Genomic DNA, 17935 nt, shown 5'->3' on the forward strand with positions numbered 1-17935 from the left:
CGACATGTCAGTCAGTGCGTGGCGTGGTGCGTACCGGGAGCGCGAGCTGCACGGTGTCGCCGCTGGGCATGAGCACGGGGTGGTGCGGCGGCGGCAGCGGCGGCGGCGCGGGCGCGGCGGGCGCGGGCCCGAGCGCCGGCGCGTCCGCCGCCGCCGCCGTCATGGCGTCCTGCAGCAGCGAGCGCACGTCCTCCGCGCCCGCCAGCTCCAGCGCCGTCTGCCCCTCCTGGTTCTTCAGGAACGGGTCCGCGCCGTGCGCCAGCTGGGTACGGCATAATAACATACGTTATCACTCCACACATGTATAGATAGCAGTGTTGTGTAAAAAATTAAGGGGCTCCCTTCACCGCGCGGAGACCCTACTGGCTTGCAGAAAACTGGCGTCAATTCACAATTCCGCTCATACGTTTCGTAATGCTCGGTGAAACAACCGTAAGCCTAATAATGAAATGCCTTCTTCATTCTACGTCAAAGGTAGAAAATAAATCTATTATTTTATCAGTGCAGTTTTAATGAGCGTTGACTTAAGATCAGATGCGCTACATCTTCCTACTTTTAACGACAAAAATATTAAAGTATGTGCATACGAGCAGCGCGCAGAGCTGCGTGCGCGCCTTGTGTGCGGCCTCGTGCAGCGGCGTGAAGCCCCAGCGGTCGGCGGCGTTGGGCGGCGTGCCGGCGCGCAGCAGCAGCGCGGCCAGCTCCAGGTGTCCGTAGGAGGCGGCGTTGTGCAGCGGCACGAGCCCGCCCTTGTCGCGCGCCGACACCGCCGCGCCCGCCTCCAGCAGCGCCTCCGCCACCTCCAGGTTGTTGTACCCCGCTGCGGCAACACGACACACACCAATTTATCGTTTGTTCGGCCGCCAAAATAGCCAGTCAGAACCAAGTCTACTTGTCATGCTTACAATGACAAATGGTTTATTCTGATTCGATTAATTTTAAGGATGTATCTATACGTTGCGATTGAAATTGTTTATTGACATTTCGGTCATGTTTATAAGAGTCATTTGTCACTCACCAGCAAGATGTAAAGGAGTGGAATTCCTGCCGTGCGCGTCTCGACAGTTCACGTTTTGTGGCGTTATTAATTTCCTAAAACACACCAACAAAATAATTATTTGTTCCTATCGTGCAGTAGCGATCATTGATGCACAAGAGAGTCTATCGTAACACTACAATCAGCTAACACACTCCCTGATGTATTGCAGCGCGTAATGATTATAAGATCTGATGTCAGCTCGGTGAAGCGTGAGTGTGTTAGTTTCACCTCCTACATGGTTGTGGTGTAAGAAGCGAGGTGGTACAAGACGTATGGGCACGCACCTGGCCCTGGCGAGGTCGCCGCGCTTGGCGGCGTCGAGGAGCGCGGCGTCGCCCCGCAGCGCGTCGGCGGTGTCGCAGTCGCCGGCGCGCACGAGCTGCAGCGGCGTGAGGCCGTCGCGGTTGCGCCGCGTCGGGTCCGCGCCGTGCTGTCGCAACCAACGGGCGCACGTCTATAACTCGCTCGGTAATGCGTTTGTCCGAAAATCGGCTCGATCCCCGAGTCGGGTGCATTCATTTTGGGTTTTCTACTTAACATTAGCAAGAAGTCTAAAATTGTGCCTGATACAGAGGCTCAACTCACAACATGGGACCTAACATAGCTAACGAAATGTAGGTGTGGTACACCATCTTTAAAGAGAGGGGGGAGAAGGCATGATCGTGATGTGTATAAAAATGTATTCAAAGCAGTTATTACTTTGAGCAGTAACCGGACGATGTCGGCCTTGCCTTTGGCGGCGGCCTCGTGCAGCGGCGTGAACCGCCACAGGTCGGCCGCGTTGACGCCCGCGCCGGCCGACACCAGCAGCTCCGTCACCTCGTAGTGCCCGTACGAGCACGCGTTGTGCAGCGGCACCAGACCTCTGGAACACAGTTTTGGTATTAATAACAAACAATCAAATAACACTATCATAGTGACAAAGTCATCACGTCAAAGGGTTTGTGAGTTTTATTACCACACTAATTAAACTTTGTACTCTTTCGGGATAATAAGTACTTAGCGGGGTAAAGGTTGCCGCCACTGTAGAAGGACAGATGGTTGCGTTACTCTATAGAAGGAATGATTTCCTACCAGACAGATGTTGCTTGTGATCGGCCGCGGCCCCTCCAACGGTTCCTAATTGGAGGTGGTATATATGCTGCGCATCGCGCAAATTCTACTATTGTAATTCAGTATCGTCTATCGCCATCTAGCGTTATTTTTATGCGTTATTATTACAAGAATGTCAATACAACATGGGTTTTCTCGTAGTTCCATTGATGTTTACGAGATGGCGGTGTATACTAATTGTATCGCCACAAGTACCTTATAAGGGTGGATTTTTGAAAAATAATATCAGTCAAAAGTAAGAGAAGCTGTTATTTAGTAACAAATATTCTTAAAAAAGTAGCCTATATTATTTCTTCCTGTTCGAGCTTCCTCCAAATTAAGTTTTATAGAAATCGGTTTAGTGGTTTAACCATTAGCATGAACGTAAGCCCGTTTACTTTTTAATTTTATATCAGTGAGTCAATTATTCATCAATATGAGTATATTTATATAAATATTTGGTTCCGGTATCAGTATGCCTAAATACATGAGAGTAGGCGGTCTCTCATATATGTGAGAGTACCAGTGCAATGTCTATTTCTGCCGCCAAACAGCAGTGTGTAGTCATTGTTGTGTTCTGGTTTGAAGGACATTGTAGCCAGTGTAAATACTGGACATAGTGAGACTTAACATCTCACGTCTCAGGATGGCGAGCGCAGTGGAATACCAAACAATACTTTGTAATTCAAAGTGTTGGTTGGTGTTTCTATTGTTTATGGGCGGTCGTATCGCTTACCATCAGGCGAACGGCAAGCTCGTCCCGTTATTCAAATCAGTAATAAAACAAAATTATATATGAGGTGTATTAGTATGATTATGAAGAAGGTTAGTCTCTACTTACCCTTTATCCTTGGCGTGAACATCTGCGCCTCTTTGTAACAACAGCTGTGCTAAAGGCAGTCTGTTATATCTGTTAAGCAAAACAGATAATTACAACACAATCTAAATAAAGAATGAGTGTTGTTAAAATACTTATGGCAAATAAATTATTTTTCTATAATTTAAAATTGTGCCAGATCTCCTATTTAATGCAGTTAGGTACATATTACTTGTCGACTATATTTTAATTTTCAATTACATTTCCACTTCAAAGTATTATTTATTTAAAACTTTTTGTACACCAAAAATGTAAAAAATAAAACAATAAGAAGACAAATTTACATCATAGTCAAAAAACCTATGAGGTGTACAAAAATAAAAACTCTATTGTAAAAAGTGTTCATTTTCCACAAAACGAAACAATACTCTTATATTCAGAATCATTGTATTATATTTTTACATTGAAATAAAAACTAAAAACTATTTAACGGATTTTGTCGCGGTTTTTTATATTATTATTTTCTCCCGACGTTTCAAAGACTTTGCAGCCTTCATGGTCACGGGGGGACTGAGGTGTTGTTCATCCGCAAAGTCAAAGTTACAATATCTACCTACATTTTTCAAATATACAACTTTTTTAAATTTTAGCTGTTGACGGTCCGATCTACGCAGAATGAGCTCACAGTGTCTTGAGGTCTGGCAGCCGGTCTTTTGGGATCCGATTTAATTAAATGTAGAATAGGATCCCAGGCTTGTGCAAGCTTCCAACCATTGAAATAAATCATCCGGATGATTCGCGAGGCTATTGAAATTAAAAAACACCCAAATTTCAATAGGGAAGATCTTTGCGGTAGTGGGGACCATGAAGGCTGCAAAGTCTTCGAAACGTCGGGAGAAAATAATAATATAAAAAACCGCGGCAAAATCCGTTAAATAGTTTTTAGTTTTTATTTCAATGTCTAACATTAGCGTAAACATAAGAAATCATTATATTTTTACATTCGGTCCGCGCCTCGACCGCCTTTTTTTTAACACGGGGAAATCCGTCTACGGGTTTCTGCTGGACACGCCGGTATAAACCGTCCTACCGAATAAAATCCCTCCATTCGACTCTCACTCCCTAATATCGAAGGTCGCAGGGCGCACAAGTGCATGCAACCGCAACCATCCAGCGACCTCCTGCGACTATAGTGATCTATAAATGGTGGTGATCCACGGCACAATAGGGCACCGGACTCATTTCTGTTCTTTACTATTATCAAATATTTAAGTTATATAAATTATAACACAGAAGGAATCATTAAAATCCGGTATAAAATCAACGAGTTATAAGTCTTTGAATATCGGTGGAAGGGCTAATTAACAAGAAACTGAAATGAGACGCAATACCCACATTTGACGTCATCGGTAATTAGGACGCGTGTGAAAGAGAGAGATGAAGCGATATCCCCACAACGCGCCCACTTCTACCCATTACAATATTTGAAATATGAATTAGTTCATTCTTTAACTAATTTTGATACAGTTTTCGCAGGAGTGCTTCTTTTTCGTATTATTAACTATTACATAAAGAATAATGTACAAAATCAACCATAGTACTGTCCCGTATTATAGCGAGTACTAACCCGGCGGCGAAGTGCAGCGGCGTGGAGTGCCTGCCGTCCACGTCCCTGCAGTTGACGAGGCGCGGGCGCGCGTCGAGGATGGCGCGCGCGGTCTCCACGTCGCCCGTGCGCGCCGCCTCCAGCAGCCGCACCGCCGCCGCGTTCGTGCACGCGTCTGTATTATAGATATATAACATCAGTTTTGATATCTCAGGAACATACACAAACTCTGGAGTCTTGACCCACATTTCATCTAACTTTTAGTCCTGTATTGTATGTGCGACCCAATCGCCATATGGAACGTAGAACCAAAATTTAGATGTGTTATTCGAATTGAGAATCTCGCGCAAATTTTAGTCATTAGTTAGTTAAGGAGTTTGCTTTGATTTGGAAACTTTTACAGGGGTTCGTGGAGCCAAAAGTTGGTGAAACCCTGGTAAAGTTTAACCACCAGTCTAGTACATTTATAATCGACACCTGTATCCCTGAGATAGGCAGATACGAAACTACTGCACCCATTGTACGCCGTGTGTAATCTATCTCATGATGTGATGGGCTCAGCCTATCGCCATATCATGCACAAATTCCGGGCTGATACTATATAGAATAACCCGATATCACTACCCGACCCGGTATCAGAACCTGAGACCTCAGCATGATAGTCATTGCGCAATCCAACTGCGTCACCGAGACACTCTTGTTATTTATGTTTATTCTTTTATGTGTTTTTCCGTTAGTTTGTGCAATTCAAGCGGCGATAGCCTAGTTGGGTGTGGAACGGACTGCCAAGACGAATGTCCGCAGGTTCAAATCCCAAGGGCACACACCTCTGACTTTTCTAAAAAATCATGTGTGTATTCTTCGTGAATTTATCGTTCGCTTTAACGGTGAAGGAAAACATCGTGAGGAAACCTGCACATCTGAGAAGTTCACTATAGGAATTTCGAAGGTGTGTGAAGTCTACCAATCCGCACTAGGCCAGCGTGGTGGACTAAGGCCTAATCCCTCTCAGTAGTAGAGGTGGCCCGTGCTCAGCAGTGGGCAAGTACATAATACAGGGCTACACACGATGTTTTCCTTCACTGTTAATTTTTAAAGTAATATGTACAATTTCGAAAATAATACAATTTCCTCCACTGATTTAGAAGAAACCTAGATAATTTTTGTATCCTGAAATTTAAGCTGACAATATTAGTGTATTCTAAATATATAATTATCAATATAATCAATTAATGCAGAGGTTCCTGAACTTTTTTTCTTTTAGACCACTTTTAAAACTTTGCTGGTTCCGGTGGACGCTCTGCACCTAAATTTGTACCATATTCCTCAGAATATGCAAGTTTTAACAGGTAACGGTCGCTGAGCTCCTTAAAATATTATCTGCCTACATTGACAGGTGAAGTCACGGCAACATTTTAGTTCTTTACTTTTGAAACCATATGTTACCAGACGTTCGTGGACCCCCACTTACGAATCGTGAACCCTCATTTTTTGGTTACGCCAACGTAGACCCCCGTTGAGACTCCCGTGGACCCCTAGGAGTCCACCTGGACCACTTTGGGAATCATTGAATAATAAGGGAAGAAAAAGAAGGAAATTTAAATTATTAAACCTGAATATCATCAAAAGAACGAATCATCAAAGGCTAAATTTTGATTGCCTTAATTAAATAATTAACTTTAGGAACTGTAATTTTTTCATATTAATGATAACGCAGGTAGGGTCGGTAGTGCAAGGCCAACGGTGCGAGGATTTTAGCCGCGTTATAATCTGTACACAAGTGTGTAGGTATCCAATTTTTCCATTGGAATCATTTTTTATTTTAGATCCCAGCATCTACCACTATTATCGATAATACCAAGCATATTCTACTTCTAAATTAGCAAAAATTTATATAATATCTTTAATAGGAACTACTGGTTCGAATTGAAAAAATATTTTAGTGTTAGATAGCCCGTTTGTCGAAGAAGGCTGTATTCTATATAACATCATGCTATGACCAATAGGAAGTATGAACGAAGCATCAAAGAGAAATATTGCAAAAACGGGAAAAATTTTCTTCCTTTTGAGAGCTTCCTTGGCGTGCGCTGTGTAAACGGTTGAAGTTAACCGTTAACCGTTAACCATCGTGTATGACGGAATTGTTCATATTACAGAGTTGTAAAAATATCTGAACGTGATAAATATCGCCTATAAAAACCACCCAACAGATTTCCATCAAATTTAATATGCATATAGATTGTGAACCTGGATTTCCTTGGGAACGTTTCGTTTACTTGGATCACATAGATAGGTTCTTATTCAAGTTATGTCAGTTTCGAATCAAAGATAAATAAGATATTTCCAAATCGGTTAATAAAAGACTGAGTTATGAGGTAACAAACACTAAAAATATATACATATATTCAGGTCGAATTGAGACTCTCCTTTTTTTGAAATCGGTTGAAAATAGGTGCTTGAATATACAATAGCATGTATCATAGTATATTCAAGTAATTACTTGAATATACTATAATAGCATGTATCATAGTATATTCAAGTAATTACTTGAATATACTATGATACATGCTATTGTATATTTATGCTATTGTATACATGCTATTGTATATTTTTATTGTATATGATACATGCTATTGAATCTTAATTATGTTATTTTTATAACACTTAAATTTAAGTGTTATAAAAATAACATAATTAAGATTGTATGAAGTACAAAAGATATAAAAGAAATATCGTTTACGAATTAACACGGGTATTTTTACGGTTGTAGGTACGTAAGTATTTTCGGGTCAAATGTTGCAACTGAATTTTAAAGTATTTATCCTCAACCGATTAACATTTAATATTACATACACGTTTGTAGGTAGTTTGGATTACATTTAGGATTAGGTAAGTGACGTCATTGTAATTCCAATATGATTGACGACCCAAAATGGCGGTCTAGTTTTTTACGCACAGCTATAATATGGGTATCTAATTAGAAGATTTTCTGAGAAAAGTATGTATAAACTGACGTCTCCGTTGAACCTGTCAAGGATACGTACTACTTCCCGGCTAAACGGGAACCTAGCGGAATCGTGTCTTCACTAATTTTAATCTATATACAGGGTGTCCCATAAAGTAGTGTCAAGCGGAGTTCCAGAGATAGAGTACCTCTTAGGGTATCCGAATTACACCCATGTATGTTCCGCGATTTTTCATAGTTTTCGAGTTATTAATATTTTTCTGATTTATTGAGAATTTTTGATTTGAACGATTAAATGTTTATTTTTTAAAAAAATAGAACACTTATTCGAGATTTTTTTGTTGCAACCAAATTTACATTAGTTGTACGTTTTTGCTAAAAACAATCAGCTTCGTAACTTTAATGAAAGTTATGAAAACGTTGGTGTAAAGTGAAAAATTAGTATTATTAAGTTGAGAGTCTGGAGAAGTTTTTGACCTGCTTTAGATCCACAAAGTCACCTGTTTAGTTTTTTAATTTCAAGAAGAAAATTTGTCATAATTCATAGAACGTAAATTTTTCACTTTACACCAACATTTTCATAACTTTCATTAAAGTTACGTAGCTGATTGTTTTTAGCAAAAACGAACAACTGATGTAAATTTAGTTGCAACAAAAAAATCTCGAATAAGTGTTCTACTTTTTAAAAAAATAAACATTTAATCGTTCAAATCGAAAATTCTCAAAAAATTTGAAAAATATTCATAACTCGAAAACTATGAAAAATAGCGGAACATACATGGGGGTGATTCGGATACCCCAAGAGGTGCTTTATCGCTGGACCTCCTCTTGACACTACTTTCTGGGACACCCTGTATAATAAATAATAACAATATCAGCTCTGTATTATACACTGTCCCACTGTTGGCTATGGGCCTCCTCTACTATTGCGAATGATAAGGCTATAGTCCACCGCGCTGGCCTAGTGCGGGTCGGTAGACTTAACATACCTTCGAAATTCCTATAGAGAACTTCTCAGGTGTGCAGGTATCCTCACGATGTTTTCCTTCACCGTTAAAACAAGCGATAATTTACAAAGTTTAGTTCTATACTCTAGGCAAATTCTAGCGGTGGTGGAAAAAAAATACAAACCGGTTAAATCGCCGATGAACTTGATCGGCGAAATTAGAGGGCGCGGCGTATACATAAGGTGACACACAGGCGAAAAAGGTAGTCGGACCACACGCAGCTTCGCGTACCTACTCAAGGTCTGATAGCCGCTTAATGTAATAATCAAAGAGTTCTAAGATTATACAGATGGGACATTAGGAAGTTTTTCATAAAAAAAATTGCGTTTAAGTATATGATGGGTATTCAATCTAATGTGAAACACCGAAACATAAGTATAAAATAATTAATATTTTTTTTCCGTATCCATGATTTACACTTTATAATGTGAATATTAGCATATTTTCTATGAATATATTATTTTTGTCTTAATATCTAAAGACGCCGTGACACCTTGTCTTACGGACACTTCAAATAAGACAGCGACTTATTACCAATTGGTAATAACTTTTGGAGCGCAAATTCGGCCCTGATGTCCGGTCTATAACTAACTAAATAGTTTAATGTCTTGGTAATAATACATTTTATTTTCTTGGTAATGGACTCCGTGCATGAAACGTATTAGTTATCCGTGTGGCAGCGGTGAATCGCGCGCGCACCCGCACACCGGCTGCCATTGTGATATATATTTCTATAAAATAAAGTAAGTAACCATTAATTCCACAAATATTAATTATTATACCTTAAAGTATCATAATTCTTAAGGAACATTCCTTGTGGGTTATGGACGAAACATTAGACAACCTTTAAGTATAATTTTATTTATAAATTAACTAGGTTTTGCTCGCGGATTTGCCCGCGTACAGGACATTTCCGGGATAAAAGTTCCGCTATATATTTTCCCGTGGTAGAAAATAGCCTATAACCTTCCCAGAGTCAACTATCTCCATACGAAACTTCATATAATCCGTTCAAGTAGATTTTGAGAAAAACACTATTTTATTCGTAATAGCCTCCACGTAAAAGGTATACGTATATAATATACTGTCGCGGATTTTTATTTAGAACTATTTAAGACAATCTAACAATCCTACGGTACATCATCTTTGTCTCACTCCAACGGTATAGGCAGCGAACGCCGAGATAGCAATATTTTTTTCGACTACCTTGATATGTATCGTTATATTATGACCAAATTGGACAAAATCATTATAAATTGTAGCCTATGTGTTATTCTGATGTATAACCAATATTACTGTAAAGTTTCATCCAAATCCGTTCAGTAGTTTTTTCGTGAGAGAGAAACAAACATACAACCATACATCCATCCTCATAAACCTTCGAATTTGTAATATAAGTAGGATATACATAATTTATTTTTTTAAAAAGGTAACCAAAGTTATTATAATATAATTATCTTTCAGTCAAAACGTGTCGTTCCTTAAAAATATTTTATAATTTTGCACTAGATTTTGCCCGCGGTTCCGCCCATTTGAAAAACTATTTCCAGAATAAAACTCCCGCTTTATAAGTATTATCCAGGTATAAAATGCAGTCTTTATTTTAAGTTAGTCTTCTAGAAATACTTCGGTAAAAACAACAATCAATTCCATGCAGCACTTTATGCTTGATTCGGTAACAAAAAAAAGGTACAGACAGATGACAAAAATCTAAAAACTGTTGTTTTGCCTTCTGTTTGTGTAATGATTTTTATGATAAAAAGAAATTAATGGAAATAAATCTTTTTAAAAACAAGCTTTTATTACTTGTTAATAAAAAAAAACTAAAAATTTTAAAATAATTTAAAATAAAAGCTTGTAAAATAGAAACGAAGCAGTAACGAAAAATATTGCAAAACGGGGAAAATTTATTCGTTTTGAGGGCTGTGTGCTGCGTAAACGGTTTAAAGTTTAAAATCACTACATAGTATAAAATATATTATAAAACAAAGTTCCCCGCATCTATCTGCCTGTCTGACCGCGATTAACACAAAAACGACACAACGGATTTTGATGAAATTTGCTACGGAGGTAGTTTAAGACCCTGGGAAGAACGTAGACTACTTTCTATCCCGCGAAAATATACACCGGTACTTCTATTCGGGGAAACTGTTTTAAAGTGAAAATACTTATTGTAATAAACAAGATACAAATCACATACGCGTTTAGATTGCACAGAACCTATCATCAACACTAAGAAATACTTCTATAATATTATTTCTCAGTAATGGAATTTACGGAAAAAGACTTTTTTCAGTTTATCTAAATGTTAATAAACTGTATGCAGTACATAACTGGATAGGTTTTTTCTAGTGTGCGGCGACATCGTTAACATAAAATGGAGAATACCCTGCCATTATTAATGTTAATCATTAAAAATGATCGTTATCAACTCCCTAATAATTTCCGCGTCAGTAGACAATGGCTAATTAATAAAGTAATTGTTAAAGCTAACAATTCTGTAGTAATTAAACTAGTAAACTGAAAACGAGCTAGATAGTATGTTCCGTTGTAACTTGTTGAACAACTTAAATCGTTATTTAATTATATTATTGTCTTCAGTTGGACTATTTGGATAGGAATGGCATTGGCAACATCCTTCCCGTCCGACACTATTTTATACCATAAACAGGGAAAGAATATATACAAAGTATATAAAAATCACTGAAAATCAAAAATAATTTAACATTACCTATATACTGGTTACCAATTTTGGAATCGGTACCTAATAACAATCAAACATTGTTTTCGTACATGTGTTCATGTATTTATGTAGCTTGTATTTATCTAGTTTTAATGACTAACGTTTTATTTTTATTAGGCACCGACTCCAAAATTGGTAACATTATATAGTTAATGTTAAATAATTGTTTGGTTTTTAGTGGGTTTTGAAGGCGGTTTTAATTTTTGTTAAAATGTTTATATATTTTTGTGGTGTTAGTAATAATCATGAGACCAAATGGCAAAAAAATGGAATTGAGAAACTCCTCCTTTTTTAAAGTCTGTTAAAAATAACGTCTTCGTTTAATAAAACCTCCATTCAGATCTATCAATTATACTGAATACATTACGAAGTGAAAAGTGATGGGGTATTTCGAGTCCTTTTATCCTCGAGGAAAAAATACCGAACACCGGATGGTGAATTAAGGGTGGACAAACTTATTAAAATTTTTAACTTTTGATGCTTTTTAGACGTTTCTGTGTCGGACTTTATTTCCATTTTATTTTTATTTTTTATGAAGAACTTATTCGAAAATTTACATTTCTAACAGAGAAGCTTTTTCCTTAATAATTTCTAGAATATTAATAGTATTATTCCAATATTTCGTCCTATAGAAAACTGCAAATATACCATAAATAGGATATGTAAAAAGGTCTCTAGTAAAAAGTACAAAACGTCGGTTACGATGTCCCTCATAAAAATATTCGACATTTAACATTTTTTTTTTAACTTTTTCTAATTACTGTATAGCGGAAAACTATACCCAACAGTAGTAATAAATCTTACTTCTTTCTTTCAACACTCTGTACGAGTGGTATTAAGTAATCGACAATTGCATTGACATGCGATACAATCGACTATAAAGATGATTCACTTTGTTGTCACATGATTATATTGTTAACATAATCTATCACGTGGAATAATAATTTCAAACACGTTTTTTTCTGAAACAAATAACTATAATGTCGGTCCTTAATCAGCGATTTATGAGGATATCAAGGAGCCGTCTTGTTAGCGTCGAAGATGGCCAGCGCGGGTTTTATCGATTTGCTAGTGTAGGGATAGTGGTGAGTATACCACGGGATATACTGTGGCTTCTAATCGACTATATGCACCGCATCCGCGACAAGGCGCAGCTCGGCGTGTGTCACGAGGTTAATGGTTTCTTTAGGGGGTGGCGAGATGGTGGAGTTCTAGGGAGGGCGTCCAAGGCCTAGCTTTTCCCAACAAAATTACAGTTGAAACCTAAAAAAGAAAAGTTTTACAGAAAAAGGGGCGGCTAGAAATCTTTCGCCTGATTCGTTATAGTCGCGTCTCATGCTTGAATTGTTTTACTGAAACTACTTACTTACATTAAAATAATTAATTACAAAGTTCAGTCGGTGAGAACATAATTTAATTTAATTGTTAACCGGTCCTTAAAAGTTGTTTACCAAAAAGTAAAAAAGAAAACTCGTGATGTTCATTAATTTGCAATATCTTGTGACTTGATATTATACCTAATATTTAATTGAAACACTTTTTTCCCACTATACCAATTATTTTTACCAACGTGAGCATATTTTTAACAAAGTAAATTTTTTGACTTTAACTTAGAATATACAAATACAGAATATTATGTATTTGGTAACTCAAAAGTGGGACTTTTATATGTGGCAGATATTAAAGGCGAATAAAAAAGTTACTTACAGCTCAGAGCGGCTACTTTTTGGCTAGTAGTTTACGCAAGCAACCGTCCAAGAGACTTTCAGTTATGATGTCTTTAGTATACAATGAGTTTAATGTTTACTCCCATCATAATATATTTTTTATTGTTTTTAATAACTAGACGAGCTTGCCGTTCGCCTTATGGTAAGCGATACGACCGCCAATAAACAATAAAAACACCATTCAACACCTTGAATTACAAAGTATTGTTTGGTATTCCACCGCATTCGACATCCTGAGACATGCGATGTTAAGTCTCACTATGTCCAGTGTAACTACTGAGTTATAATATAATACCTGTATATTTTCGAGTTAAATCCCATATTCCGACAGCAAATAAATTAAACAATATCATCAAAATAAATTAAACAATATCATCAAAATAAATTAAACAATATCATCAAAATAAATTCAATTTTTAAACCCATTCATAAAATGGCCTCCTAGGGGACATAAATAGTTTATGGTTTATACCATTCATTCCCAAAGTGGTCCAGGTAGACACCCAGGGGTCTGCGGGAGACTTGGAGAGGGTCTACGTTAGCGTGACAAAAAAATGGGGGTTCACAATTCGTAAGCGGGTGTCCACGAAATTTTTTTCTGGTTTGATACTAAAAAACTAAAATGTTGGCTTGACTTCACCTATCAATGTAAGCAGATAATATTGACCTCAATATAACTATTGATTGATAGGGGTCGTAAGGCACGGGGTGGGAGCAACATAACTGTCCTGTCGCCCTCCACGAAGACTGGGCGGTAGTGGTAATGCACTTTCTCCGCTAAACCAAAAGGTTCATCAGAAACAGAAAAATTTTCAAAGGGAACAAAAGTTTGGTTGGTTGGCTGCTATTGTTTATATACTTAACGTGACTGAACCGAATCTCGCCCGAAAATCAAGTGATGAAATCAGAACCTTAATATGAAGCACATAATTTATGCTATTTTTATTACATCACAAAACAACGAAACCGGTGTGTTTACATTAATTAATTTGTTTCTTCTTTTGTATCACATCTATACAAATTATTTATTGAAGTATTCCTACTTGATTAGAAATATTTATAATCAATTAACGGTAATTCACCATATCTATATTCAAAATAAATACAAACATAACACATTATTTAAAAGCTAGATTTGCAGGCGGGTATAAATATATTCCTAACAAACGTATTATATAAAAAACAAGGCGAAGCAGAAGCAACGCTAGAAACCAACAACGATATATAGAAATATACACATAGCATTATGTTATTCTCTTCGTTGGTTCTTATCAATTGCACACTACAACACCCGCATACTCTAAATACTAAATTCGTGATAGTGAAAACTCGTTTTGTCCGTCGATAAATACGCCATAAAGTTTTATACTAACCCGAATATTACAAAAAATCCACATCAAACTCACAACATTAACAATGTTAAATACGAAAAGCAATGGAATTTTCTTTCCAATTCGTGTTTTTAAGTTTATACTAGCTGACTCGGCGAACTTCACGCCGCGCTGTCTCAGAATCAATAAATGTGGTGTTAACTTATTAGTTAAGGCGATACCTCAAGGTCCATTTTCATAAATTTAATATGACGAAATTTTAAAGGCCGAAATATCCATGATTATTAATTATTTTTACGTTTTTCTTTCAACTGCGAGAACTAATCACTAACTAGACGTGAATTTAAATTCTTTACTTGCCAATACTTGTTTAGTTACCCAGATTAAAGGTGAAACAAAATGTATGAAAATGGACCTTGAGGTATCGCCTTAAATTGAATTCAGTTTTAATAAACATAACAAAAATCAGAAACAAAAATTCATACATTCACACTTACGCCCGGTTCCCGTACGGCTGGGTACTTTCGTGCGTCACATGCTACAGTGGCGTAGGGTGTTATTTTCAAAAGGTAATCCGAGAACCAGGAATCTACTTCCCTATCATTTTATCGCGGCCAATTAACAGAAAATAAAATATAAGACAAACGTTAATAAACCTAAAAGCCGGTAGGAACCACATTGCACGAACGCTTCGCCACTGAGATGCTATGATCTACACATCTCTTACATCTCTTCCACATTCATATTTCTTTGGTAAAAGGTACATCTGATTTGTTCTTTCGAAAATGATCATTTATTTGATCAATGTCCTTTCCCTTTGCGCTCCCTCGTTCTAGCCATACCATCCACATTTGTTCGATAAATAGCCTGTGTGCGATCAGGACGGCCCTCGAGCAGCTCAAAAGCAACAAGGCGCCGGATGAAGACGGAATAACTGCAGAACTTCTGAAAGTGGGCGGAGCGCTGGTACTGAAAGTCTTTCAGAAGCTCTTTTATTCTGTTCTGCTCGAGGGCGTAACGCCTAACTCAACCATTTTCAAAATGGTGAGCCTTGGATTGAATACGGAGAAGACGAAAGTCATGTCGTCTGTTCATGAAACCCCCACCTCAGTTACTGTTGGAAACTGAACTTTCGAAGTTGTCGACGAGTATGTCTACCCAGGACAAGAAATTCAGCTACGCAGGTCTCGCTTCGAGAGAGAATTAAAGACTAGTCTTCAATTAATGTATATTATCAGTGATGACATACAGCGCTGAGACGTGGCCTCTAACTATGGGGCGTATGAGAAAACTCAGCAAGTTATGGAGAAGACTATGCTTGGTGTTTCTGTACGTGATCGAATCAGAAATGACGAGATCCGTGGAAGAACGCAAGCCACATAGCTCTCAGAACTGATGGCCATGGGGCACGAAGGTTCTGGTGAGGACGCCACGATCTGGCAAGCGCAGCGTCGGTCGTCCACCCACGAGGTGGACATCCTGCGCCTGATGATGATTTCAATATTATATTTATTATTCTTCTTCTAAGGATCATGGCGCCAAACACAAAAGTCCAGCCCTCAAGCATGCCGCCTGGAGAAGAAGAATACGAGAAGCTGGTGGCTCCTCAAGCGGCCGACAGGAAGTATGAGATAGTCTACACAAACATCATTACTTTCACCTACTGGCACCTCGCTGGACTGTACGGGCTTTATTTATGCTTCACAACAGCGAAAGCGGCCACTATTATCATGTGTAAGTGTTGCCAACATTTCATGCATAATAAAAAAACATACATAAACCCGTTATATTTCAAACTATGTAACCAAACTTTATCCGCATGCTCTCGCATTGCAGCCTGGCTGATATTCGTGTCAGCAGCGATCGGCGTGACGGCGGGCGCGCACCGGCTGTGGGCGCATCGCACGTACAAAGCGAAACTGCCGCTGCAGATCTTGCTGATGGTGTTCAACACGTTCGCATTCCAAAACACCGCCATCAACTGGGTGCGCGACCACCGCCTGCACCACAAGTTCAGCGACACCGACGCCGACCCGCACAACGCGACCAGGGGCTTCTTCTACTCGCACGTCGGCTGGCTGCTCGTCAAGAAGCACCCGGAGGTGAAGAGGCGCGGCAAGTTGATAGATATGTCCGACATATACAGCAACAAGGTGCTCGTATTTCAAAAGAAGTGAGTCCCTGTTATTAATATGTTTGAATTGCTATTAAAGTTGTAGTTTTAAGACGTATATGAGGACACCTACAAATGACTAACGTTCGCATTTTTTTTTTTCAGCTACGCGATCCCGTTCATAGGAATGGTGTGTTTCATTCTACCGACTCTGATCCCAGTGTACTGCTGGGGCGAGTCGCTGTATACGGCGTGGCACATCACGATGCTACGCTACGTGGCCAACCTCAACATCACCTTCCTGGTGAACAGCGCCGCGCACCTCTGGGGCAATAAACCTTACGACAAGAACATCTTGGCTGCTCAGAACCTATCCGTCTCCTTCGCAGCCTTCGGCGAAGGATTCCACAACTACCACCACGTGTTCCCGTGGGACTATAGAACAGCCGAATTGGGAAACAACTACCTCAACCTATCCACCAAGTTTATAGATTTCTTCGCGTGGCTGGGGTGGGCGTATGATCTGAAGGCGGTGCCCGTTGGTATGGCCAAGAGTAGGGCCGAGCGGACGGGAGACGGGACGAACCTGTGGGGCTGGGGGGACAAAGACATGGCGGATGACGAGCGAGGTGGCGCTGAGATCCTGCACGAGAAGGATTGAACTATAATATGAACGCGGACAAGACTTAGAATAGAAGAGGTATTGAACCAAGTCAAAACAAATAGCCATTGCCGTTTATAAGTATCTGCCTATTTAATTTAATCTATACTATTATATAAAGTTGAAGAGTTTGTTTGTTTGTTTGAACGCGCTAATCTCAGGAACTACCGGTCCAAACTGAAAAAATCTTTTTGCGTTGGATAGCCCTTTGTTCGTGGAGTGCTCTAAGTTATATATCATCACGCTATGACCAATAGGAGCGGAGCAGTAATGGCTAATCTCAGGAACTACCAGTTTGAACTGAAAAATTCGTTTTGTGTTGGATAGCCCTTTATTTGTGGGGTGCTATAGGCTGTATATCATCACGCTATGACCAATAGGAGCGGAGCAGTAATGAAACATGTTGCAAATACGGGGACAATTTATTAGTTTTGAGAGCTAGTTATTTATATATTAGTGGTGATATTAACCAATAAAACCACATAAAGTATATCCTAGGTGCAATGGTGGTAAAATGACAGATTATAACACTATGTAAATCTACTTAATTGCGAATTTAACCTGTTAAATAAGTATATTGGGAAAAAGACTGTGAGAAACGTTAAAGTGTGAAATTATAATATGACATTATTGTCTCATCTATTATACAAGTGAGTTAAATATAAACTTTCAAAAATGTTAAATTAAAGAGCCAATATACAAAAATAGTTATTGGGATTGGATTATAGGGAAGTTCTGTATTAATAATGAAGTAGATATGTCATTACAATGTGTCTGCCGACTCAAAATTATCTCAATTAGGGCGACTGCATGTATAATAAACAAATTGATCAA

At 38.7% G+C, this 17935-nt stretch overlaps 2 protein-coding genes across 2 annotated transcripts in view; one reads left to right on the plus strand and one right to left on the minus strand.

Annotated features, from left to right (window-relative positions):
- The window catches only part of LOC115453956 (poly [ADP-ribose] polymerase tankyrase), a 30425-nt gene that overhangs the window by 4490 nt on the left and 8000 nt on the right, over positions 1-17935 (minus strand). The window contains exons 12-18 of the mRNA XM_037443400.1: positions 4576-4729; positions 2973-3041; positions 1739-1904; positions 1324-1469; positions 1019-1092; positions 588-820; positions 35-262 (exon numbers count right to left, since the gene is read on the minus strand). Coding sequence (XP_037299297.1) covers positions 35-262; positions 588-820; positions 1019-1092; positions 1324-1469; positions 1739-1904; positions 2973-3041; positions 4576-4729 — 1070 coding nt within the window. The remainder of the gene's footprint in view (positions 1-34; positions 263-587; positions 821-1018; positions 1093-1323; positions 1470-1738; positions 1905-2972; positions 3042-4575; positions 4730-17935) is intronic.
- On the plus strand, positions 9207-17257 carry LOC115455164 (acyl-CoA Delta(11) desaturase). The gene is made up of 4 exons (XM_037443402.1): positions 9207-9269; positions 15856-16061; positions 16164-16500; positions 16606-17257. Exons 2-4 carry the CDS (start codon positions 15860-15862, stop codon positions 17099-17101), a joined length of 1035 nt encoding a protein of 344 aa, XP_037299299.1. The 5' UTR covers positions 9207-9269; positions 15856-15859; the 3' UTR covers positions 17102-17257.

This window comes from Manduca sexta, chromosome 26 (assembly GCF_014839805.1).
Source record: "Manduca sexta isolate Smith_Timp_Sample1 chromosome 26, JHU_Msex_v1.0, whole genome shotgun sequence".
NCBI classification, from domain to species: Eukaryota; Metazoa; Arthropoda; class Insecta; order Lepidoptera; family Sphingidae; genus Manduca; species Manduca sexta.